Consider the following 27,273-nt stretch of genomic DNA (forward strand, 5'->3'; position numbering starts at 1 on the left):
CACACACACACACACACACAGGTCCTTCGTATATATGTCTAGTGTTCCCTTTGTTTTGTGGGTGGTCCCCCAAGGGGCAGGACCACCTGCCCATCACTGCCCTATAAATTTGGAGGGTCTCCCACAGTTTCTGGCAGTCCATTTCGATTGTGCTTGGGAGTGTTCAGTGCTTAATGTAATTATGATTTTTGACCCTCTGCCCCGTCTTCTCACTTTCACTGTTTTGGGACTTTATTTGCTTTGGATCGCTTTATTGCTTCAGGCAATTCCTTTGGCATTTGTGCCTTGCAGAGTTTGCTTTTGTTTTAGTGCATTTGTTAAAAGTGAAATGTGTTCACAAATGTGCCCCTTTTGTGTCTACCTGGCGTTTAACGGTGCCAACTACCTGTGGGCGTGTTTTGAACTTTCAGGACTAATGTGCTTTGGGACCCTGAGCATTCATAACAGTATTAACAAATAAACAGTTAGACAAAGATCATTTGCCGCAGAAGTAAGAAGGAACAACTGACAAGTAAACACAGTACATAATGAATGTGTCCTTACATAGCAAGCAAAGCAAATGTAAATCTAAGCAAATCATCTGTAAACTCCAGCACCACAGCTTTCACATTATTCAATGTGTTCACAATACCAATACGACAAAAAGCCATGCCAACAAGGGACAGCCTGGCAGCACAACTGCACTATCAAAAGTCGTTCTCACTAATGAAAAGGACTACAGTCTCATCTGCCCTCTGTTTGCTTCTGTGGTCGTGTGTAGAAATGCGTAACCCACAAGCGTCGAAGAGCTTTCACAAACAGAGGCAGCACCATAGCTGGAGAACTTTCAATTGGTCAAAGTGGTTCCAAGTGCGGTCAATGGCCATTTCCAACCACCAAAGGAATTATTTATTATCTCAAGGGAAACAGCAAGCAGTGCCAGCAACAAAAAAAAAAAAAAACTGACAAAAACATATTTTTTTACTTTACCTCACTGCTATGCTTCTGTGTCTGTAGTTTTGAAGCAAAGAAGCCATGTCACAGCTTTGTATCTGCTGGACTACAGGGTAAAGCTGGCAAGGCATTCATTCATTCGCTAGCCAAGCCGGGAGGAGACGGGCATGCTTACCTATTCTTGTCAGCAGTGTCAGGCTCCTCCACCTCATCGGCGCTGCAGGTGGCGCTAGAGTCACTGTCGGCATTGGAACCAGACTTTTTCCCAACCTTGCTTTCATCCTTCACCGATTTTGGCATTAGCTTAATGTCTGCCATATCCCCGTGAGTCTTTTGATCACCGATGTCCATTTTCTGATCTTTACTGTCCTCAGTCGGCTCTGTCTTTATAGCTTCAACCACAGGTGGTTCATCAGTTTCAACACTGTCCTCTTTCGGCTCCTTCTCTGACTTTAGGACCTGTATCATGCCTTTGTCTTCTGGATCACATGGTCCGATATCCATGTCTTTGAGGGCAGAACTGGCTGCACCACTGTCCTCATCTTTGTGCTCATCTGCCAATGACGGCTTGCCAACATCATTATCTTTGGTTTTGCCTTCTTCTGTAGATCTGGGAGATGGCAAACTTTCTGTGTCTGAACTATTGTTGGCTGCAACTGAAAAGACAAAAAAAAAGATTATTATTTTCATTCATTCTGTTCGATACACTCCAAAAATTAAACAGATTTTAAAAAGTGCCTGTGATCCAGACATGATTTGTTAAACTTTTGGGATGACAAAATGGTTTACTAGGTTTCTATCTGAAATACAAAGTAATGTCAGAGTCTGTAACTGGTGAGCACTGGTTCACTTTAGACGTTGGGAAAAATCTGCTCAGAATTGAAGAAAAAAACGAGTAATTCCAAAAGCGTACCGTTAAATAAGAAGCCCCTTTATGATGACACCCACATGTCCTTGAGCCTTTGTATCCAATTCTATGCACATTTACCATTCAGACCACAGATGAAGTAAAAAATCAGCTGGCAGAACAACTCAGGTATGCCAAGTCAGCTTTAAACTGGAAAATATTTTCCCCCTTAAAGAATAACAAAATCCAGTGGGCTGGCACAAGCGGACACAGTCAACGTAAAATCAGGTCAGCCTATGAGGCCTTAGCACGTTGCTTTAGATGTCAGTCAGTCAGTCTTACCTTCTGCATCTTCTGCCATGTCCTCCTCATTTCCACTTCCACCTGATACCTCCATTTCCTCCTCCTCTGCTGCTGATGGAATGCTGACATCTTCATTAGCAACAGCTGCTGAGTTGTTTTTCTTTTTCCGTCTAGCATTACGCTCTTTTTCCTGTAATAAGGTGAGCGACCTGGTTTAAGATATCCAGCAGGAAACGTGGCAGACTCTCAGCAAAAGAGGGGATTAATGCTAAGCAAAGGTAACTAAATGTAGAAAAGGGTATTTCCGTAGAAGAGGGCGGCCCACTCCGCACCCTCTTCCTTATCATGCTCAGCCTATTTTCAAAGTCACCATCAGGGCATTTATTCATTATAAAAAAGAGAGAACTCCCACTACCCCTCTCTCAATTCCAATAAAAGAAATATATGCAGTATGACTTAAAAAAAATTCCAAAATGGATTTTTTTTTTAAAACTTTCACATCAATGTGAGGGTCGTTGGTGTCACAACATTTGGTCGCAGTTGCATTCCATTTGTCACATTTAACAAGTTCACAGACACAGCTGAAGCAGACATGGCTAAGTGGGAGATGTTTGTATCAGTCAGAAACAAAGAGTAGGTTGAATGTGTAAACACAAGGAGCTGACCTCGGTAATTGGAATGAAGCGCTCAAAAAACGGCAAACAAAGTTGAGGCGGTCATTACTGGTGTGCAGTGCCCAGTAATGTTAGAGTTCATGAGGTTCAGACATCTTCAAGCAGCAGGAGTCAAACCATCAGTCAATTCAAAATCATTTGCTATGTGTTTCAAGGTCACACCAAAAAAATGTTAATGTCTGGCTGTGAGAGAGCACTCTTAGTCATGTGAGCTCTTTGGAATATTACTAAAGCAAGATATGAATGATAGGGCGGCATGGTGGCACAGTGGTAGTGCTGCTGCCTTGCAGTTTGGAGGCCCGGGTTCGCTTCCTGGGTCCTCCCTAGGTGGAGTTTGCATGTTCTCCCCGTGTCTGCGTGGGTTTCCTCCCACAGACCAAAGACATGCAGGTTAGGTACATTGGTGATCCTAAATTGTACTTGGTGTGTGTGTGGTTGTGCCCTGTGGTGGGCTGGCACCCTGCCGGGGGTTTGTTTCCTGCCTTGTGTCTTGTGTTGGCTGGGATTGGCTCCAGCAGACCCCCATGACCCTGTAGTTAGGATATAGCGGGTTGGATAATGGATGGATATGAATGATCCATCTATGTAACCATTTTCTGAAGTCACACCTTCTGGGTCTAAAGGACTTGAGAGTCTATCCCAGTAGCAACTGGTTACAAGACATGGTAGGACACACACACCCACTGCAGGACACCCTCATGCCCTAAAACCTTTGGAGTTGTGAAATAACCTAGCATGTGTGATTGTGGCTTGTGAAGAGAATAGTCAGAAAGCAGCAGAGATAACATGGAGGCCAGAACTGAGTTCAGGTACCTGCAGTTCTAAGCTGTAGTGCTAACAACTGTGCCATTACGCCACCACATCAATCTGTTTGGCTTCGTTTTATTTATAGCCAGCCACGGCACCCATCAAAGACAGGTATTAGAATAATTTTTAAAAATGTTTGCTTTCTCTTGCCCTACGTGTACCTGCAGCGCCTTCCCTGCGTATGTGCGTGTGTCTCTTCCTCTCTTGACTGGCGCTCCCGTTCTCAAGTGTGCTCTTGTAAAACCTATTTCTCAGACTCTTATCATTATTTCCGAGGCACCTTCTCACCTCCTGTGCCGTTTTACACTTGTCGGCTTTGAATTAGATTCTTTACACCTCCTCATGTGTCTCACACTCTCTCATCCTTTTTCATTGTTTCACAAAAGCCAAACTGACCATTCACATCAAAGCTAAACTGACCAATCAGACTGCCCTGAGGGACTGGACTCACAGACCTTAGAGTTTCACTATATAGTAGATATTACAATTCTTGCACTTTCTTTCTTTAAAACATATTCGGTGGTGACACATCGCCTTTACAGAAGAGGAAGCCACAAGTGTAATGTATCACTAGAAAAGACAAAATGGACCGCGTCTCAAATGTCAGTAATGAAGCTTTGTTTTCCTTCCCAATATTGAACTTCGTGACTGGGAAGAAGAAACTGATCACATCCAATATCTAAAGACCTACCATAATGAAGTAAAATTTACATCAGAAGCATCTCTTCATGCATGCAGTCTCCATTTTGTGTAAGGAACAAAATCACGTTAATTGTGGGCTTCACACCATGCATACAATATTAGAGGATGAACCTCTGCTTGGCATCATAATGTCTATTTATAATCCACAGTGCTTCACTTACAACTTTCATTTTGTGCTGTTGTAGGATCTCATCCAGTTTCTGCCTTTTCTTGTAATTGAAGTAGAAGTTCTTGCACTGGGACACCGTTTTTGAACCCACCATTTTTGCAATCGCAGACCAGTTTCTGCCATGTTGAAGGAGCCCTGGACAGAAAAGCAAAATGAAAAGGAAGGTAATAAAGACAAAAAAAAGGTCAAACTAAATAATATTTTATTTACACCGTACCGTTCTCATGCTTAAAGCGTTTTCAGCTAACAGTACAGCAGGAATTCAGGCACAGAAAAATATCAAAGAAATAACCATAGATACCTACTAATATCAAACATTAAACACCCAATGAAAAATAAACACACAAACCACAAATTTCTGAATCGGAACAAGAAACGATATGCCAGAAATCAGTACTGGTGTCACATGATGCCTACACCAGGTTTGCTGGTGGGATATAGTATATTACAAATCGGCGCTTAGAGTCTGTCTTGCATTGGGGAAGAAAAACAAACACAAATGAAGCACTGGTGCACCTCCTGGCTTTCACCAACTTAACAATCTTGAGCAACTCATCCTAAACAAAACTATTACTAACAAGCTTTCTACAGTAAAACCTTGGATTTCGAGTAACTTGGTCTGCGAGTGTTTTGCAAGACGAGCTAAAATTTTTAATACATTTTAACCTGATAAATGAGCAAGGTCTTGCAATACGAGTCGAACGTATATGCTTTGTCTGCCGAGCGTCATGTGATCACAACTGAGCTGATGGCTCTTGTCTCCCATTCTCGGTCTCAATCGGTGTGCCTCACTCGTATAGTCAACATCCGTACGAGCGTATACTGTTTACTATAGCATGGTGACCATGTGTGTGTGTGTGTGTGTGTGTGTTTAAACGTGTGAGTCTCTGTCATGCACCCCAAAACACGAGGCCGAGTCTCAGTACTTTAGCAACACCAGCTTTATTCAGCTTGAAACAAGAACAGTGTGGTTATTTATTATAGTGGGATCTACCGCTCTCCTATAAACAGACACAGCAGTCAGGCAGGGTCGTGACCAGGTTAGTGGCCAAGTAATACTGTGCTGATGCATTTATGATGTTCCTTGTATCACCCATCAATGGCAGGCGCTTATAGCTTGTCTGCGATCTGCTGCATGTCGTGCCGTTGGGGGGAATCCCAAAAGTGTTTAGAAACCTTACAGTGCGTAAAGCATTTTTTAATTTTGTGTCCAAGTGTAGTTACTCTTCGGGCAATTGGAGAGGTTTCCTGGTTAAAGTCGCAAAAAAAGAAGAAGATTCCAGTGTGCCAACAGGCAGCAGTGATTCAGTTAGTGAGAGTGAAAGTCATCCTACACAATAACCCTCCTCCTCCTCCTCCTCTCTCATCTCCCTCACACCAGCCACGGTTCTTTTCAAAGGTAAAGTGCAGGTTCATTTGTTTTACGTATTTTTACTTTATATTTTGTATTAATCATTTTTATATAAATATTTTTGGGTTGTGGAACAAATTATCTGAGTTTCCGTTATTTCTTAAGGGGAAATTTGCTTTGATATACGAGTGCTTTGGATTACAAGCACATTTCCAGAACGAGGTTCCAGTGTACTACAAACTCCAAGATAAACTGACTAATGAGGATCTCAGAGCATGAGAAATGGTTCCATATGTCATGTCAGAGTCTGGAGATTCAAGTGCCAGCCTTCCTTCTGAGTGATATATATTAATTTATAATATCAAAGTATACGCACTAAGCCAGCAGCTGTCTTTCTGGGTGGTAGAAAAGCCTTCCTACCTCTGTCAGGACTCGCTAGTTCACTTGTTAATACTGAATATCGCCAGCATTGGCACAAGACATACAAGTCCAGGAATGACATCAGTCCAAACCCCAGTCCAACTGTTAAGCAGTCATATCAAGCTCAAGAAGGCCTCACTGCTTCTCTTTCACCTAGCCACATTTTAAGTTACTTCATCTTAATAACTGGATGTTGTAGGCAGCAAGCGAAGCTGAAAGGGACTAGAAGTATAATGAATAGACAACACACTCGCCTAGCTCAATAAGATAAAGAAAACCCACGAAGAATACCTTTTTTAAAAGCAGGTTTTCTAGTTGTATGCCAACATCAAAGAGAAAAGTGTCTATTAGACCTCCTAAATAAACAGCACATGCAGACCGAGTACATTTTTTTCTCTCTCTATAAACCCATAAACTACATAGTATCTTTTGGTTCCAGGGTCTAGTGTTATGTTACTGCTACACACAGACATATTGTTTTATTATCAGAGTACATTAAAGTTCAAAGTGTCCTTTTCAAGAGGCCTCTGCAAATAAGTCACCAGGCTAAAATCAATAGCCGTGTTTCAAAAGCATCTGATAAGACGGAGATAAGCAGTGGATCAAGCATCATCAGCCAAAAAAAAAAAAGATTATTCAAAAGAAATGAAGGAACAAACTGCTGATGACTTCAGACCTCTAGGGTGGTGCCTAAAATTCATTCTACTTTATGAGAAGCTAGATTAAAAAGTGATAAGCCCGATTTTAATTAAAAGATGAATACGTGCCAATCAGCTCTTAAAATAATTGGAGAACAAGGCTGATTGAGCATACATCTAGCAGCAGGGACTTGAATAGGGTTGGGGAGAACAAACCATCAGAGCTACATGGAGGGCACTGATCACCTACTCACAGCATCTTCTCAAAGATACAAAACCATCCCATAGGATGACATGGTGGGTTGCTTCTGGGGATTTTAAGATGTACTTAAATGTCCCACTAGGGATAATAAAACAAACCAGGTTTATCAATAACTTGATAGATAGACAATCAATAGATCAACAGATGGATTGATACAACTTTATCTGTCACCTTGGGGGCAAACATGGCTTTTTACAGAAGCTCAATTAAAAAATAAAAAATAAATATCATTCTGACAAGTAACACACACCCTCTCAAATACACAACAGAGAGACTAAAAAAAAAATGAAGAAAACTTCTGACTTGGCTAATGATAAAAAGAGTCGTCCCAGTAAGGCACTATAAAGGTATGATGGGCAAAGGTTTAATACCTGGTAGGTCAAAGCTGGCACAGGAAAGTCCGATAAAGTTTTAGATGAATACTTTTTGTAGACTTTTTTATAGACCTAAAATTCTTTAATTTTAAAGATGAAGACAAAAGATTAACCTTGTAGCTGTAGTAATTTCTGAACACAGACAGACAGACAGATCTATATACACACACTATGGTCTGAACACACACCAGAAGGACTATAAAGGAAGAAAAACCTTCTGACTTTGCAGTCCCAGTGAGGTGCTATACAGGCGTTTCTACTTCTGGGTGTTTTATCACCACTGGTGTTAAGGAGCCGCCATAGTGCCTCTTGACCCACATCTGCTGATAATTTGTTGGCTGAATGTCCTCAGTGTTGGTGTGTCACAGAGAGGATGTGCAGCACTGTTTATAATGGCACTCAGTTTTGTTTTCATTCTCTCCTTTGCTACGACCTCCAGGATGTTTTCTAACTGTTCCTGACCTTTTAATTAGCCTTTCGATTCGGTGCTCCTCTCTTGAAGTGATGTTATCGGCTCAGCACACCACAATGGCCATCACAGAGTTCTAGAAGTTGGGATGGATGTCACTACCTTAATTAAAGGAACACAGTCTCCTAAAGAAAAAGAGCCAGCTTGGCCCTTTCTTATCTACAGTAGTTCCTCTGTATAATGAGACCAGTCACAGATGTTGACCTTCAAGTATTTGTAGTAATGCACCGCCTCTACATCCACTCCCTGAAAGGTGACCCGGCACAGTGGCTCTTTGGTGGGGCAAAAGTCAGTAAACGGTCCTTTGGTTTAACTGATGTTCAGTTGCAGACATTTCTCACAGTTCTCCACCGGACTTCAAGCCTGTCTCAAAACCCTGGACAATGGCCTCAGATGGATATCATCATCACCAGTACTTCATATAACCGCTCGGCTGAAGTATCCATTTATTCATTCTCAAGCCTACTTCATTCAGTTATAGGTCATTGAGGGCTGAAGCATATCCTAGCAGTTCTGGGCAGAATGCATTAATGCCACAGTCTACAGGAGAGCTTATTTCCTCATAATAATAATATTTTTTTTTTACATTTATATAGCTCCTTTTCTCACTACTCAAAGTGCTCCATGCAAGGAAGGCCCAGGACGTGAACCAATGATCTCCTTACCAGAAGTGCTAATACTACATATACTCCGCGACTCCTCAATCTAACCTGTACATCTTCAGCATGCGGTGGGTAACCGCTGGCTTGGACTTTTCAGGACGTAAGGTTCTCCCACTTGCTGACTCCTCCATACTTTTGCTTGGGTTAATTGTCGGTACGGAGGCTTGTCATTTTGATTTCAAAAGCATCGACTGTATATACAGTTTATAATGTGCAGTTGTCCAATGAATAACTTTCTTACTGTAGGACAGGCATATGGCATTTAGTTGGCAAGACTAACCGTGGGTATTGGGGGCCGCCAATATCATCAGAGCCAGGATCCGGCCAGGAGGGTAAATGCCACTGCATCTGTCTACGTTCATCCTAAAAAGGGGAACACGAGCCAGTGTAAAAGATGCTACTGAGCCACTGACACTTCAGGAAACAATCACACTTTGTGGATTTCAAACGACACACGAGAAGCGACTCAGGGCCCTTATAAAAGCTAAACCGACAGCGCGCCTCAGGACAGAAGGAGGAAAGCTACAGTGTTCTACAAGCCAGTCAATGTCTCAGTGACAAAGGAAGTGAGGCCAGGGTGCAAACCGCTGTGATTCTGTGCCCGCAGACGAGAAAGCATCAGAATAAAACCAGTCGGTAATACCAGGATGAGCGGTAGGGACAGCCTACAAACTTGCCTGCTGGCTGTCACAGTAAAGCAGTCAGCAGATGAAGCATCTATAAAACCCAAATTTTAACTTCTCAAGAAAATTCTACTCTAAATAAAATTTAATGTCATTAAGAGTTCTGCCTGATTAAAATTGAAAGCACTGGACAATAAACAATTGGTTGAAAATGCAGCTTCTCAAAGCAAAATAACATATTTGAGAATCTTTAATTCCTGCCTGATGGCCGTCAGAACGATCTAAAGGTTATGCTACACCAGAACCGGAGCACATTCCAGGTGACAAGACAGAAAGCATGCATGCAGTTCGAAAATAAATAAATAAGACTTGAAATCACCTTTATCACGATGAACTTGTCTTCAACTTGAACACCTTCCATTCTTCCTGCCAGGATCCCTTTCAAAGCAGCTGCTTTGATTTCCTTTCAGCCATGTTTACAGGCTTAGTGTTTTATTATGAGTCAGACGAAGCGCTTCTACTGCAGACCCAAGCACAGGACGCAGCGAGAGAAAGTGCACAGGGCCAAAGCCCCAGCACACCCTCTGTACAAAACACTTGAGAAGTTGGCAGAGGCGCATGATCAGAACGCTCGTACAACTGTCTCCGCCTCCTCCTGGTCGCTCTTGCCGACAGAGCGCTCTCGACGAATCAAAGCTGTGCAGCAAACTCCTGTGCCCTAAATTGTAGCTGTTTTCTTGTGCGAATGGTCTGTTTTGCTTTATCCATCCACTCTGTCTGCCACGAAGCTGATGACATGAGCAAATACCAGAACACCAGTGTAAAAGCTGCTCTGCTGCCAAATAAATAAAAAGAGACAGGAGGGGGGGCTTGGGGGTGTGTGTGTGTGTGTGTGTGTGTGTGTGTGTGTGTGTGTGTGTGTGTGTCTGTATGAACAGCTCCCTGGCAGGGATGTGAGCAGCCTGCCAGCTGAAGATGGATTGATGCTGTTGCTAAGAGAGGGAACCGCGGGTTCTAATCTTTCTCCTGGTATCTGCCCTGCATCTCATCACAGCTGAATGCGACCTCCAGCTTTTGTGTTATTAGGAAGCTGAGCCGAGCAGCACAGATGCGAGCTGGCACAGCTGCAGACGTCTCTGACTCGGTACATTTTGGACATTCGCAGTGCAGAATAACCCCCAGCAACGGAAACATTTCAGCTGCTTAGCAGCCAGTGAAGCAAACTGAAGCTCCACTGGCTTTTTTTTTTCCCCCCCCTCCCTTCTCTTTGCGTAAGACTGGCAGGGATTATCTAACTATATTTGCTAAAGAACAGCTTTAGAGATTAAAAGACTTACATAAAAATCAGCTCTTATGAACTGAGTTCACACTGGATTTTTTTTCTTTTCTTTTTAAACTACTTCAGGTGCAGTTTCTGTTGTTTTCCAGCTGATTCCCTCAGACCCTACCTGACCAAGCTCCGCTCTCTCAATCTTCATTGTTATGTGTTAAACACAGACCAATTACTTTATAAGTTAAGACTGCCAGTGCCATATTTGCAGTTACTCTGAAGAGGCTCATGTTAATAAGTGGGGGGGATTAAGCAACCACTTCAGTTTAATTTCGGACTAAAAGCCCAGGTAAGGCATATTGTGGGGAAGAATCGGTGTGATGGTTGAGCCAAAGATACAGGAAGAACAAAGTGGATTACACCCTGGCTGTAGAACAGTAGGCAGAGGAGTACGATAACGTGTTTAGTAGGTTTGGAAAAAAGCAAATGACCGTGCCCCTCGGCCTGTGGGGTGAGAGATGCTGCAGGAATTTGGGGGAACAGGCCTGCTCTTGAGTGCAAATGATTCCCTATACGAATGCAGTGACAGCTGGAGTTGTGTCCAAAGTTGAATTTGTTCATCGCTTCACTCCTATTTGTGGTCTTCATGGACAGGATATCAAGGTGCAGCCAAGGACATAAGGGTGTCCAGTTGGGGAGGCTAATGGTAAGCATTGTTGCTGTATGCAGATGATGTTGTCTGGCTTGCCTCATCTGACTGTGACCTCTGACATATATTTGATCGATTCACTACTGAGCGTAAAGCAGCTGGGATAAGGATCGGCACCATCTCCAAGTCTGAGGTCACAGTTCATTACAGGCGAGGGGGAAGAACTGCCCTTGTTGGAGGAGATGAAGTATCTCGGGATCGAAAAAGGAAATTTGAGATCAAGTTATTACACACGTGCCCGTGGGAGTCAGCTTAAGGACTCTGGTGAAGGTAATTACCTGCTGAACCAGGTGTTGGCACTGTGGTCTAATGCCTGATCGCTTCCTTCCTCTGCAGAACAGACGACTGACAGGCACTCCTGATGTCACGTCCGTTGTCCAATCTCCTTCCTCCTGAGTGGTTAAATAACCAGGGAAACGACCATCTTGTTCTCAGTTCTGTTCCGAACTTGCATCTGGAAAGACTTCACTGTAAATCATTGCATGCTTCATTTTTGCGCATTCTTTTAAATTATACGGGGGCACCAGGGTGGTGTCAGAATTCTTTCACTTTGTTGTGTCTCCTTTTTTACAAAGAGGATTGGAGAGGCAGCAGCTGAGCTGCGGGTGCTGTACTGGTCCGTCATGGTGAAGTGGGAGCAGAGTCTAAAGACAAAATTCTTGGTTTACTAGTTGATCTACATACCTGTAATCACCTCTGGTCGTGAGCTGTGGGTAACGTCCAAAAGAATGAGATCACGAGTACAAGTGGCAGGAATGAGGTTTCTTCGCAGGGTGGCTAGGCTCACATTCCATGGTAGGGTGAGAAGCTCAGCGATCCGGGAGAGCCTCAGAGTAGAGTCGCTGCTTCTCTGGATTGGCAGGAGTCAGTTAAGGTGGTTTGGGCAATTCTGCAATGATACCACCTGGATGACTACCCCTAGAGCTGCTCCACACACTGTGGCAGACCCTGTACACGGTAGAGGGATTATATCTCTTGGCCTTCGGTGGGAACACCTGAGCATTTTCCAGGAAGACATTGAGTTTATAGCTGGAAACAGGGAAGTCCGCGCTGACCAGCTTGGACTGCTGCCACTGTGACCCTCCATAGGAAAAGCAGCCTCAGTACTTAGAGACACAGTTCAGGGCTGAGTTCATTCCAAAAATCCTTCCTTTTTATGAAATCAACCTTTCAAATTACAGGGTCATAGGAAGCTGCAGCCTATGCTGACAGCAAGATGAATGCCAGCCCGCTGCTGGGCACACATCCACACACTCATACTTTGCTAATTTAGAATTGTCAATTAAATTAAGCTGCATGTTCTCTGAAATATGAGCAGAGACCCAAGCACCTGAAAAAAAACCCACACAGATCATAAAAGGAAGAGGAAACTCCATTCTGGCAAATACCCAAACTTGGCATGGAAGCCTGGTACTCTGAACTATTAAAGCACAACCATGCTTGCCCTCTGACCTTGTTCCTTTCCTTTGAACTCTAGCAATAAATACTCATCTAACATGAACCTGCCCACCCACACTTCACTTGACATCACACTGGCCCACTGCCCTAAACTTGCATACAAACAACACATTTCCTAAAACTTTCCATGTTTCTCTCTAATTCCTATTTTATCCTGCACCTGGAAGACCATGCATGTACCTGTCCTAATTTGGTCAAACAACGCCATTCTGTCAGACATTTTAATTTTATGTGAGAAACCTACCGTACAATTCTGATTTTTTTTTTTTATTCCTGTAAAGATCATCGACTGCCTTGCCAGACACAAATCAGGAATCAGTCATAAACAAGACAACATCCTCATGTCCTCAGCAACACTTATGCATACAGGGACAACTAACAATGACCGATTACCCTAACAAGTCTTTGTAATGTAGGTGAAGGCACTTCAAGAACACTCAAACGGACAATGGTAGATCACATATGCTCCCACAAAGACGGTGACCTACCGGCCCCAAATAGTATTTCTACCTTATCTTCAGAAAGAATTCAGAAATCCGCACTAGTTGGGCCCAAAGTCAAAACAACTGGTACTAAGCACATCGCAAACTTTAAAGCTGTGTTGAATGGTTTAAGTAATGTGGGGGCAGATCAGCGCAGTTCAGCCATTCCTGAAAGATAAAGGCATCCAGCATAGTGTACAAGTGTCACAATAAATAAAGCAGCAGACAGTTCAACTTTGGTCTGCTTTTGAAACCTGGAACATTTGCATGCATTTCAGACCCAGACAGCCATGACCTGAAATGCATCCAAGAAATGCCTACTGAAACAAGGCGGCTCAAACATCAGTCAGCATTCACAGGTAATGTTTTAATGGCTGCTGGTGATGAGCTTTTAGTCTCTTTCAAGTAATGAACCCAGGTCTGAGGATATGTTGATACAAAACTCTTCAGATTTCATGTTGCTTCTGCCGAGCAGGACTGCGTCTTGTGACGACATCTAAAAAAGTAATCCATACAAGTGAACGTTTTCATAAATACAGGAACTGTGCCACTCTGTACTGCCAATCCTCAAGTAACGTCAGGGTCCCGATTTACAGAATTCATTTTACCACCAAGCAAAAGCAGCAGAATGCGAGAGCAGCACCTTTTCATATATGCTGTCCTGTAAGTGCGTCTTGCACCCTGAGAAATCCATACAGGCCTCTCCGTCTGAGGTCTGCAGCTGGAGGATGCAAGTCAAATGCCAACATTTCATTAACTTTGGAGACATAATCCTCTCAAATCGAGGTCATTTCTACTTGAACTTGTCAGCTGGTAATTGCTTTTCAACTGCTGAATGGCAGAGTATAGCTGAATCTTTGCCAGAAAACTACACTGTTTATAATATAAACTTATTTTTATTTCATCAGAGGACATTCATAGGAACTAAAGACTGGAAGAGAGAAGACGGTATTTACACATGTACAATAATCAAAGACCTTAAGTAAACAAACATTTTGAAATAAGGAGTACACAATTACATAAAGGGAAATCAAACCCGATCAGCTACCCTAAAACTGGAAATGAGACTTCAGTCTGGAAACGTTACATGGGCAAACACAAAGAAACTGCACCAGTAAGTCTACAGCACCTGTCAGACACATACCTTCACGCAAGATATCTGATATTGGGTGAAGTACAGTCACTGACATGGCTGCCATATCCTCTAGAATGAAGGAGAAGCTGCCAGTAGATGAATGACCTCACTTGCGGCATAATCGTCACAAGCCTACATGTGGGAGTGCAACGACCACATGCACCTCCTGCTTTGTGCGTTCAGTGCTTGCACAACCTTCCCAGAAAAAAGTAATAATTAATAAATAAAAAAAGAAATCATTTTTAAAACTTGTTAAAGAGGCATCACAAGATTTTTCCCTGACAGTTAATTGACATGAATTTTTTTTTATTAGCATTTAGATCCAAAATGTGTACATTTTGCTTGTGTAACATCAACCATCCATCTTGTTTTTGGATTTAGGCCCAACTCAGTACTTTTTTTTTTTTTTTAACATTAATGCTATGACAAAAAAAAAAACAAAGTGTGTGATGAATCGTAAAAAACACCAATTAATGATCTCCTTAGCTCAACACATGTACCTCACAGAAGAACATACAAGAAGCCCCAGGATATTTGTACCCAAGACAGAGGGAGAGACTGCACTGTATAAATCGATGCTGCCCTTATTGCAGTAAGAGTCCAAAGGCCTGAAAAGCTGAATAAGCACTGCCTTCTGACTCCAAGGCCCTGGGTTCACATCCAGACCCCCAAGTCCACACTACTGTGTTTTGAAAAGAAAACAATCTCAGCTCACACTAGTGTTTTCACATCTTTTATGAACCTACTCCTTCTCAAACTAAAACGATCAAAAATGCAAAGACGACGCAGCCGTTCAGCTACACTGGGTATCTGGACATCTGAGAAAACAAGAAGAGGATGTGTCGCTGTGGAACTGGACCCGGACACAGACAGACGGACATCGTTTGTTCACCCAACATTTATTTACAGTACTATTTACAATAAAGTTCAGTGCACATTCCAGTGCCTCCATCACCGATCCCCCAAAGTCAAGGCCTCACAGTCTCTGGTGCCTTTCCTGGCCGCCTCCACTCCTCTCTCCGAGTTCCGTCCTCTTCCACCTGACTCTTGCTCCCAACTGAAGGGAGGTGGCCCCTTATATAGCAGCCCGGATGGGCTCCAGCTGCTTCCCGGCAATCTTCTGCGGACACACCCCCTGTGTGGCGGAAGTGCCGGCTGTGCACCTGGAAGCCCTCCGGGTGTCCCCAGTCTTCTTCCCTCCAGCACTTCCTGGTGTGGCGGAAGTGCTGAGGTCCAGGGTTCTTCAGGCACCGGGGCGCCGCCTGGTGGTGGCCACGGGCCCCTACAGGGTTGTGGCTTCCAAGCCCCCTACCCATGGCCCCCAACACAACCAGGGCGGTCGCCCCCTCGTGGTCTGGAGGAGGCACAAGCCCTCCTCCGGTCCTCCTGGGCATCCCGGCTGGGCTCCACCCCCAGCCGCATGCGACAGTCGCCCACAATGGACATTAAAGTGCAGCTTGTGTTTACTCCTGGAGTACAGCAATGGTAGACAAGAACACGAGTAAAAACAGAACGTTTTGTTTGGACTTACAATGATGTGCAACTGTTATGAAGATTAACGCACGAGCATAATGTGAGCAAAGCAGCTGAGCAAATGTAACTGTGAGTGCCAGCCAATCAGAGGGCTACATAAAAAGCACAAACCATTCAGGGCGTGACTAGAATCTGCATTTCCTAAACTTTCTGTTTTCACCCATCCACATCATAATGCTCAGCCAGCGTTTTCAGAAAATAACCCCTCTGGAAAGTGAAGTCTCCATTTTATACAGGTTAAAAAACACCGTGGTAGCGGGAGCGAAAGGAGAAAACAGAGACTAATGTCTGAGTTTGTACACAAAAGCAAAGTAGTGTGGACACAGCCAAAGTGTAAGGATATGAAAAGTTTTTGATGCAAAAAATAAATAAATCATCAAAACAAGAGTGCACAGCCATTAAAATAAATCAATTGTGGACAAACCATCAGAAGTGTGTTTGTTCGTTTGCGTAGGCCTCTGTCAGCTTAGCACACCTACATTTTACAATTTTGTCCCACTCACCCTTGGAGCAAAGCACAAAGCTCATTTGAAGTGTGAGGGGCTCTCCTGCGTGCTACCCATTTTTAAGCAAGTCCACAGATTTCAGACCCATTCTACTGAAGATGTGCATAACATTCTTCTCTTTTCTTGTGCATGAAACAAGTAGGATTTTTAAACATTCATAAAGCGTTCGGTATAAAAGGAACCTCGGGATACACTTTAAAAAACCTGTAGTGACAAGTCAGCTGGTGTGTTCAGGGACATCTTCAATGCCTCAATGAAAGAATCTAAAGTTTCCATCATCTGCCAGAACAACAAAACTGTCTCTGTGCCAAAAAATACACGGGATTGTCTCAAAGAATGCAGACATTCAAAACTCACACTTGTTTTATTGAAATGATTTTGACAGACTAGTGCAGGGACACACTGATCAAAACACTCTGGATGGTGTGGACCACCTCCAGTTTGCATACTGCCACAGACCATGTCCCTTGGTCTTCATATCATCTTGACCTACCTGGATAACAAAAATGGAAACCCCAACGTCCTGCTTATAGACTACAGCTCATCACTTGATACTGTTGTAACACTCTGTCTGGCTATCCTCATTTCCACAGTTTAGGACTTTGTGACATCCTTTGCAACTGGATTTTGTACTTCGTAACTAGAAGGCCCTGCATGTGCAGATTGGCAGCATCACTTCCTCAAACCCCACTTGTACTCCTTATTCAACTTTTCACTGTGTGGCCAGGCTCAGCTCCAGCTACATGATTCAATTTGTCTCTTTATTAAGATCCACAAACGCCAAAGAACTGGTCACATCAGGAGCAAGCAACACTATCATCTACACTGGTGCAGATACTGTGAAAAAGGTCAGCAGCTTAAAATTTCTTGGTGTATGACTGAGAGCGCCAAAGCACTTCCAAATATGCCCAGTAGAGGAGGAATCCTGTCAAAAACCCCGGCTAGATACAAAAAAGGACCACGTACAATCTTTATAAAAAATAAAGACTAACAATGAAGACCCAGGCAGCACAAAGGCAATTAAAAAAGAACAACAAAAAATGACACAATCCAATACAACCAAAGTCCCAATACAGAAAGCAAAAAACGAAGTCCAAAAAACACAGTAAAAATGTTAAATAACTAAATCGTAAATGCATAGCGATTTCAAGATGTACCCCCACAAGCTGTAGAACACCCTCTAGTTTTATTGGCTGGAGAGCAGTTCCTGGTGGTGACTGGATGGTGGCCCTGCCTCTTGGAGGAAACATCCACAATGCACATGAAACATAATACAAGCAATGGAAATACAGTAGAAAAATAACACAAGTAACATTAAAATAAAAAATGGCTCAACAAAAAAAAAAAAAGACATCGAACGCTGGCTGGAATATAACAATCTGAGTCACTGAACACCTGAAAGGGGCAGAACCCTTCTGGCTACCATCAAGCAAGCTCACCAACACCTTTACTTCCTCAGACATTTTGAAACACCCAAATAGCAACACAACCTCTACAACTTCACCCTCAGCTTCAGTTACGACCCCTGATGACAATAAAGAAAGTGGCACCAGCGAGGTAAGAGAAAGTGCAATGACCTCCCGGATAAAATTTCATTAAAGCTTTGTTTACCTTTCTTGGCAGTTTCCATTTCATCTTCCGTCCACCGAGAGCTTTCATTCATCTCCAGGTTTGCTGAAAACAAGACAAATAAATCATCAAAAAACATAAAAAGAGAAAACCAAGGCAAACTAAGGTCATGTAGCGGTTGACTCTGAGCAGCTGTAATCAGTGATTTTCTACTCGGACTGGTGAAAAAGTTAAATTATATATAAATATAAAAGCAGACGATTCCGTAGTGAAGGCTCGAAGTAGACACTTACAATGTGACTCTACTGGGTACACGAGTGTAGTATAGTGTCTGGGATTCGGCCGTGTAGCTACACTTCTGATGACACATAACACTTGAAAGGCAAGGACTCCACAGAGTGTGGCACCGGCAAGAAATCACAAAAATAAGTGGTCTTAAATCAACAAGTAGTCAGATAAATTAGCCAGTATCTATATTTTCATAATTCACTAGAAACATATTTTAAAGATTGTCTAGTGTCTACTTTACTATGGAGTTCCAGAATGCAACTGAGGCAGTTCCACCTGTGATATCCTACGACAAAGACTAGTGAGATGTTTCTTTATCTTCAGTCGCCAGTGGCAGTTACACCTAAAATGTACCTCCAGGAAACCTGCGCTGCATCATTTCGACAGGACTTTACTGTTCCATCTGTGATAAAAGAAGCAGCTTTGGGTTCAGGTGCACATACTTGTTTGCTGTAATGGCAACATATCAAAGTTTTCTCAAAACTTTATCAACTTATTTTAGAGTGTTGATCTAAGTATCGGGTCAAAAATACCAAATGACGCAAAGAGCAAATTACAGGTCAAGGGTTAAGGTACACCACCATGGTCAACTGCCAAGTTTAAAACATACAGCACCAAGAGACAGCCTGGATTAGGTATGATACAGATGAACAAACAATGCATCGTGACTGTTGTTTTAAAAGAGGGGAGGATACTGCAGAGAAAAATATGGATGTGAGACTTCAAGAAAAGACTGAGAAATCTTGGAACAAGTCAAAAGCACAAAATTGTGTTCATACGGGTGCAACTTGAGATGTAGGCACTGTCCCGCAAAGAAATGGAAAGGTGATTTATTTACTGAGCTAAACCGGGGGAACTGTGTAAAAAAAGAAAACAAAAAAAATAAAAATAAGCCTACCTCGCAAATCCTAACGAGAGACAAGTATCGAAATCGAACAAAACATAGAAAGAGGTCAAACCTAACAAAACTCACAAGAAGCACAATAACAAAGGTTTCTTTTGAGTATATAATTTATTTACAAGGTTTGTATCGGCAGATTGGATTAAGAAAAAGCCCCCAGCTGATCTATTATCCCATCACACCGGTTAGCCGAGGGTCACAACCCAGGAAGCCACACATCTAGTTACGCAGAAAGTGACACCAACAGCAGCTCTCAAAATGATGGTGATAGAAGGACTCAAGACATAGAAAATTCTAAATGAAACCTGATCATGACAGGTGCACTTTTGATGTGTGAAAGTGGGGGGCATGAACGCCTGTTTTATTATTTAAACCACAGATTTGAATTGGCCACGAGGAGCACTCAGACATTTGCTCCAATGATCCAGAATGAGTTGGGTCATCAAAGAACCCAACCACAATCAACACCTTTGAAAGATGGGGAGCAAAAGGAGTTTTGGAGACATTCTTGATTTACATGCCCAGAGTAACGGAAGAGCACACTGGAATACAGACCTCATGCAAGGGTACAGGAAACACATAAACTAACATTGCATTTGGGAATATGAAACTTAAGGGGCTACCGAGTATTACTGCTTTTAAAAAAACCGAGAAAACTGGTGAAGTTACACTTAAAAAAAAGCTGGGAAAGAGGTCTGGAAAGATGATGACGGGTACTGCAGAGGAGAAAGATTTAGAAGTGGCACAGCCTATTTGGTGCTTTTCTTTTTTCTGTCATGATGTCCAGCCAGAGAAATTTAAATTAACTGATGCCCTGATGAAGTGGTACAAGGATCTCAATGTGACACTATAACCAGAATGGAGAGGGCTCAATAGTCATGGGTAAGTTCCTAGACCAGTTTTTAAGTGGTTTACGAGGGGCCAAGCAAACAAAACATTGTTGGAAATATTTACATTTAACTGAAATCATCTAAGGGCTAATAATCTTTATATATAATACGTTACCGTGGCTGTCCGTTTGTCTGTCCAGGATTTTAAATTACCTGTAGCTCGCAAACCGTTTGACCTATTGAGCTGAAATTTGGTCCACATATACTACGTGACGTCTACTGTCCGCTTTCGGGGTGATGATTGACCTCCAAGGCTATTCCTCTGTTTATTTTATTTTACTGTAGAATCAACTCTTGGCAGCGGCCAGCAGGGTGGTCGTGTGGCACATGAGTATGGGCGCCGTTCTCATCCCTACCACCTTTGCCGTCACTTCCCTTACCTCTTCATATCTTAAAATCATTCTTGAGGCAGATTGAAGACTTAAGTGCCAGCTTAAGTGAGAAATTAAGCAAAACGTACTAAGTAATTGCAACACAATTAACGTGAAAAAATGCAGACGAAAGAAGAGAAGAAGCGGGCCGCTAGGGTGGAGAAAAGAAGAGCTGGTCAGGAAGCAGCAAGCGCATCAACCTCTGAGCAAACAAACGATAAACGTACAGAGAAAGAGCAGGAAAACTAGAAATGCTCAAGTCAAGTGTATTCACTGCACGTTATCATGCAGTGCGCCATTATTGGTAAGTAATAATGCACAATTTGAATGTGGATGTTCTTCTCAAAATTTTATGAAATCAAAAGTATGTTAATTCACTAAGTGTAGCAACCATGAGGAACGCAGCGAGAATCAGTACTGAGGGACCTTTACTTGAATTATTTGATTCCGAGATATGTGTCAAGTGCTGGCATCTCTCAAGCAAAACAAACCACAGGCCACATATTGACATACTGATAAATATACAATATTAAAGAATGAAACGCTATAACCACCTAGCTTGTTAAAATGATTAGCAATAATTACACAGCAAGTTTAACTTGAAACTAATGTGCAAAGACACGCTGTATGTTTTAGAGGGGCAGAGAAACGAGAAAATAATGAATACAGCAAAAAGTGTAGTGATTTATTTGTAACTTGTATTTACTTTTATAAAGATTACAGCCATCTTATAAGGTTATATGGTGCCCAGGGCCAGATTAAGGTGGGTGCTATTGATGCTGCAGCATTAGGCCCATTCCTGAAATAGGCCCAGATGAAAACAGATGAGAATTTTCCAGAAGCTGATAAGTTTTCCTTTGCTATATTAACCTCAAAATAATTCTTAGAATGAAATTTGGAGTCCGACTTTTGGACGCCTAGACACAGCGTTACTTATTATACAGTTACTATTGTTCTTTGTGCTGTGACGTAACTATAATGTCGTTGTGTTTATTGTTAACCGAAGATTTCAAGTTAATGCTATCAATTTTACGTTAAACAGTAATTTAGCTGCATTTTTTTGCAATATCTTGGGGATTCTTGCCACTTTATTATTGTTCGGTAAATGCCACGTAGTAAATCTTTTTTTTACCTTGAAATTTAGCTGCACAGTAAAAATCGAATTTAAATGGTTATCTGTAAAGGTAAAACTAAAACCTGGCATGGATGTTTAGAATTTTTAAAATCCTCAACAGGATTCTGGTCTATTATGAAATTTAAATCGTGGCCAAATTTTTACCCTCAAGAGCCTGAACTGAGTCACTTTGACCCAATGTCTCTGAAAATTCATTTTTTCTTATTCTGTTTCGTAAGAGAATTGCAAAATTTTGTGTATTTCATTGTTAGATTTTCTGCATTAAGTGCACTTTTCAGACAATTGCTATTGAATGTTGATGTTATGTAGTTTGATGTTAATTTTCGAGTTGTTACGATACTACGTCATTATTATTATTCATGTTCAATAAAGGCTGGCTGGTTGCGTCGCAAGCAATTAAGGCTCCTTGGTCGGTCTGAGTGCGCATGTACGGTGAGTGTCGAATGCACAGGCATCAATGGCGAGAACAAATAGGCCTTTTTTGCGCTGCAGCATCAGGCCCAGTTTCGTCTTAATCCGGCCTTGATGGTGCCTACATTTGGTTTACGAGCCACGTTTTGTTTGGTGCATATACATACATAAATAAGTATATCTATATTTGTGGGGACTTCCCACTGAAACTCATATTTAATAAACTTAACGTGACTGACTAGAAAGAAAAATCGCCCACTCTATTTTCTAAATCTGCATAATTCAAGTTTAGGTGTGCAAGAGGGGGAGTAGCAGGGCCTCTCAAACACACCTGACACAAGCCCTTTGTGCACACCCTCTCACTTACAAAAGGCCTATTTAGAGTTTACTACATGCATGACTGCCGCCACTGTGTGTTTAAACTTTTTTGCGTTTTTCATTTTTTGACACTGGAAGACATCCATGGGGTTTAAAAAGTTAAAGGAAATGATGACACGGTTACTCAAAGGGACTACAAAAAAGGCTGAAAGGTTAGTTCTGACTCCTACTGACTGCCAGCATGTACTGTATGAGGCAAATAGTTAAACGGATTTGAGATATAAAATCATGACATTCATTAACCCCAAAAAAGCATGTGGTTAAGTGAAGCTGTATTTAAAAAAAAAAAAAAGATTTAATTGCAGTCAATAAGGAACAGAGGGTGGCACGGTGGCAGAGTGGTAGCACTGCTGACTCACAGTGAGGAGGAGTTTGCATGTTCTCCCTGCGTCTGCGTGGGTTTCCTCCCACAGTCCAAAGACATGCAGGTTAGGTGGATTGGCGATCCTAAATTGTCCCTAGTGTGTGCTTGGTGTGTGGGTGTGTGTGCCCTGTTGTGGGTTGGCGCCCTGCCCGGGGTTTGTTTCCTGCCTTGTGCCCTGTGTTGGCTGGTATTGGCTCCAGCAGACCCCCGTGACCCTGTAGTTAGGATACAGGAACAGAAGTGGTGTGCTTGTAAACAATAGTGTATATGTATGAGGTAACCCTGGAAAATACATCACTTGACTAAGGTGTTTCAAACGCTGACAGTACGTGAATGACCGTCTTTCAGTTCATTAACCAATAAACAGCACAACCTCTGCAGTGTCTTTGGTCTTTGTCTTGTACGAGTTGACGTTGTGTCTCCTTCGACACAAGCTCTATAATGCTCTTCTTTGGCAAGGTTTAGGTTTGCACAGATTCAAATTCTCAAAGTCAAATGTCTACTATAAAATAGGTGACACAATTACGTCATGGTTATTATTTTGGAAAAAGCAGCAGTTGACTAATCACTCAGTTTACAAGCTTGTGTTCAATATACAAAGCAGTTAAATGCTGTCTATTTGTTTGGATCAATACCATCCTTGCATTCATTTCCATTAACCCACCTGCTGGCTCTGAACAAAGTCACCAATGGCCTATTTCTCTACAACATTGGTGCGCACAGACGGAACCTGTACTTACTTTACCGAATTGCACAACAATGGTCACACAGATGTAAAACGGGGCAGCCTGATATGGAACCCCACCCAGAATCAAGCTTAGCTTTGACATAAAACAAGCTTAGTTAATAAAGTTCATCTCTGCAAGATCACCGTCAAGGTCAGCTTAGCAAACACAAAACATGATGGCACAGACCACATTCCAAATACCCTACTGGTGATACAAAAAGATGGTGGTTTGCTTTTCTAACTATTAAAGTGAAAAAAAAAACAAAAAAAAACACGAGGGTTTCAAGTAGATAAACACCATAAAGCATAATCTGGCAGCTTTCCCATCAGACACACTTGGCAGGAGCTGCAGGATCTGTCTTGTAGCTTACAATTGCCCTCTGTGAGCGGGAAGGCACAGTGACTGAATGTGCTGTCAGCTCTTTAGCCGTGACCCCTGTGTTTGTGAAGGTTAGAGAGAGTTTACGGCTTGATCCTGTTGCCTAGTTAATTTGGAAACATCATCGAAATACTAGGCTGTCCTGGCGACCTTCCAAGGATGCTGACACTATCGAGCAAATCAAGCATTCTCCAGGGCGATCCACTAGGTGCACTGCTTCTGGTGACAGACTGCCTGCGGCCTTTGATGCAGCTACTTAGCTTGCTGCCACATCCATAGCAAAGCTGTCGTGTTACTAGTCTATCCATTTTGTTTTTTTTCGTCCACGCATATAGAAAGTGTGGAGCAGACGTGAAATGCAGGTGAGGGAAACTTCATCTTTGAAAAATTCATCTTCAATAAGCATTTTAAAATAAATTCTGGATATATTGTTAAACTTTTACGGTCCAAGAATGGGAACAACAGTGGGCAGCACGAGGCTGAAATGATAAGCCTGCTACCGCACACCTTTCATGACCGGAGTGTGGCTGCTGTCGGAGTACACGCTCACTAAGCAAATTATTAGGAGCACCTGTACACCTGCTTATTTATGCAATTATCTATTCAGCCAATCATGTGACAGCAGCACAATGTGTCAAATCCTGCAGATACGGGTCAGGAGCGTCAGTTAATATTCACATCAAGCAACAGACAGAAGGGCTATGGTACCTCAGGTGACCAATCTATACAACCGCAGTGAGCAGAAATGCATCTCAGAATGCACATGTCGAATCTTGTGGAAAGTGGGCTTCAGCAGCAGAACACCACATCCGATTCCACTCCTATCAGCAAAGAGCAGAAAGTTGAGGCTGCAGTGGGCCCAGACTCACCAAAACCGGACAAGAGAAGACAGGAAAAACATTGCCTGGCCTAATTAAATGGCTGAGGCACACAGGTAGGATCAGAATTCAGTGCCAACAGCATGAATCCATGCACCTCATCTGCCTTGTGTTAACAGTCCAGGCTAGTAGTGGTGGTGGTGGTGGTGATGCAATGGTGTGGGGAATGTGTTCTTGGCACACTCTGAGCCTATTAATGTCAATCAATCATCGCCTGAATGCCACAGGCTATTTCAGGATTGTTGCTGACCACGTGTATCCCATCATGACCTCAAGTTACCCATCTTCTAATGGCTACTTCCAGCATGATAAGGCACACCATGTCATAGAACAGAAGTTGTCTTACACTGGCTTCAGGAACATGACAAAGACTTCAGTGTTCTTCAGAGACCTTCCCAGCCAGCGGATCTGAATCTAGCAACACCTCTGAGATATGGTGAAATGGGAGATGAATGTGCAACTGACAAATCTGCAGACGTTATGTGATGCAATCATGTCAACATCATGTCCAATTTTTTATGGAACCCATGACATCAGGAACTGAGGCTGTTTTAAGAGGAAAAGGAGGTCCTACTGAGGATCAGTACAGCGGTCCTAAGAATTCACTAAGTTTGCACACAAATCCATCCACGATCATGTGGCCTTTTAACAGATGCTGAAGCACACGTAAAGTTCACTTGTCAGGAGAGGCCCCACACTAAGACAAACTTACAATTCAGCATGTTCAGAAATGTAGGTTTGAGGCTTTAAAATGGGGTGAAATATAGCAAATGTTCAAATGGGAGCCTGGATTTAAAACAGCTTTCATTTATTAGATTTTTTTGCAGTTACTGTGGCTCAAAACGTCAGAATAAAAGTATGTGGGTTACTAATTTACCATGAATACAATAAAATGGCAACAAGACATAGTTCAAAAGTTTGGCCTACATAAAAGAGCAAACAGGACTTCTTATGCGACGCCTTAGTTTATACGTTTATAAAAACACACACACACCACATGTTAACTAAGTGCTTTAACCGTTAGGCTTGAAATACGCAGTCAGGCCAGTAACAGCTTTGTATTTTTAGTCAACTGCTGTTTTCTTTTTGAAAAAAGATACTTTCTATTGGCTGGGTTTACTGAAAAGTAAAAAAGGCATGGAAGACTTGAAAAGTGACCCAGAACAAAAACACTGCAAAACTAACCAGAACAGACACACACACACACATGCAATTTTCTGACTGACTGCAAATATCTAACTTGGGAGAAGAAAATTTCTTACCAAGTTCACTGTTGAGTTGCGGAGCAGCAGCTTCTTCATTTTCATTGGCCATCGAGCGAGTGATGCGACCCTTGCGTCGACCTTGGCTGTTAGCCGTCTGGCGACCTTTGACAGTGATCATAGGCTCTTTGTCCTCTCCTTCTTCTCCTGAAGTATCACCACTTTTATCCCTAAGGAAAACAAATTAAGTTAGCCGGGGCTCCCTTAAGACAAATGGGCTACTCGGGAGGTACGGAAAGCAACTTTATGTGATGGACCCTTGAAAAAGTCGCACCATCGTATACACTTTTATACCAAATGGTAAAAGGAAGTTAAATGTGGACAAGGTCACTGCTTAGATTAGGTGGTCACTGAAATAGGCAAAAATGGGTGATACACTGCCATCTCGATGCCACGTTTCATTTCTGCCTGTGATCTGATCATTTATATTAAAAAGGAGTACAGTTAAGACAAAACAAAATGTGCATTCAGTTAATCATATGGGGAGCACAAGAAGACTAAGAAGATTTGGGCATTGGGGCCAAAAAGTTGAGGATGACTAGGTGAAGATATGCACTGCAATGGAGTCACACAGCATTAGATTAGATAGAAGAAGGCTGAAGACGACATGGCTGGAAGTAGACACAGAAAGAATTCATACATCAAGACAATGGTCGTGAAAGAAACTGTGGTAATCTGACAAGCAAATCTCCATGAGAGTGCCTTCTTGACAAAGGGATCTACTTGCTGCTACGTAGGCCAATACTGGTCATGAGAAGTGCAATAATATTTTTGAGGGTCTCTACAGACAAGCACATGCATCTGAAATAACAGGGACGACTGCTGCATGAGAAGCTTCAGTGTAACTCAATGCAATGTTCTAATTATGGCACAATGTTCAAAAGGAACCAATGCCTAAGAAGCATTCTAGCGATCAAATGATAGGTGGGGAGAGAAAAGAAGAGCTCCATCAAAACTCAATATATTATTTCCTTGTTTTATTTATTTATTTGTGGTCTACTGCTTTTTAAGCTTTTCACCAGGAAAACAATATGACCTACTGTACAAGTGCAATAGCAAAAGCAAAAGCTGTGTAAACTTGGCAAATTAATCACTGACTGCTTCTAATAAATCTCGAGGACTTAAACCTGCATGCAGCATCCAGCTGTACCAAAAATAGAGCCTGCAGATGTGAACAGAGCAGCATGTGAAGCTCCCAGGAAGCTCAGGGGTATACTCATCACGCCGATCCAAATGTGTCCAAATACCACCTCCTCTAGCAGTCAGCAATACGCCAACTTGTGCCCACCAGAGGTCATATGTTTAAACACCTGCCAAGTGTAGGTGCTTTGCCCTTGGCTTACATTTTATTTGTTGTTCTTCAGTAAATAAAACTATTCTTTTAAATTCATTT

The 27,273-nt window shown here is 42.4% G+C and overlaps 1 protein-coding gene across 6 annotated transcripts in view; it reads right to left on the reverse strand.

Moving 5' to 3' along the window:
• ncor2 (nuclear receptor corepressor 2) overlaps positions 1-27,273 on the reverse strand; it is a 313,848-nt gene that overhangs the window by 65,845 nt on the left and 220,730 nt on the right. For all 6 annotated transcript variants that reach the window (XM_039772027.1, XM_039772028.1, XM_039772023.1 and 3 more), the window contains exons 16-20: positions 25,881-26,050; positions 17,939-18,001; positions 4,428-4,570; positions 2,123-2,273; positions 1,109-1,589 (exon numbers count right to left, since the gene is read on the reverse strand). In XM_039772027.1, coding sequence (XP_039627961.1) covers positions 1,109-1,589; positions 2,123-2,273; positions 4,428-4,570; positions 17,939-18,001; positions 25,881-26,050 — 1,008 coding nt within the window. The remainder of the gene's footprint in view (positions 1-1,108; positions 1,590-2,122; positions 2,274-4,427; positions 4,571-17,938; positions 18,002-25,880; positions 26,051-27,273) is intronic.

This window comes from Polypterus senegalus, chromosome 12, assembly GCF_016835505.1.
Source record: "Polypterus senegalus isolate Bchr_013 chromosome 12, ASM1683550v1, whole genome shotgun sequence".
Taxonomy (NCBI): Eukaryota; Metazoa; Chordata; class Cladistia; order Polypteriformes; family Polypteridae; genus Polypterus; species Polypterus senegalus.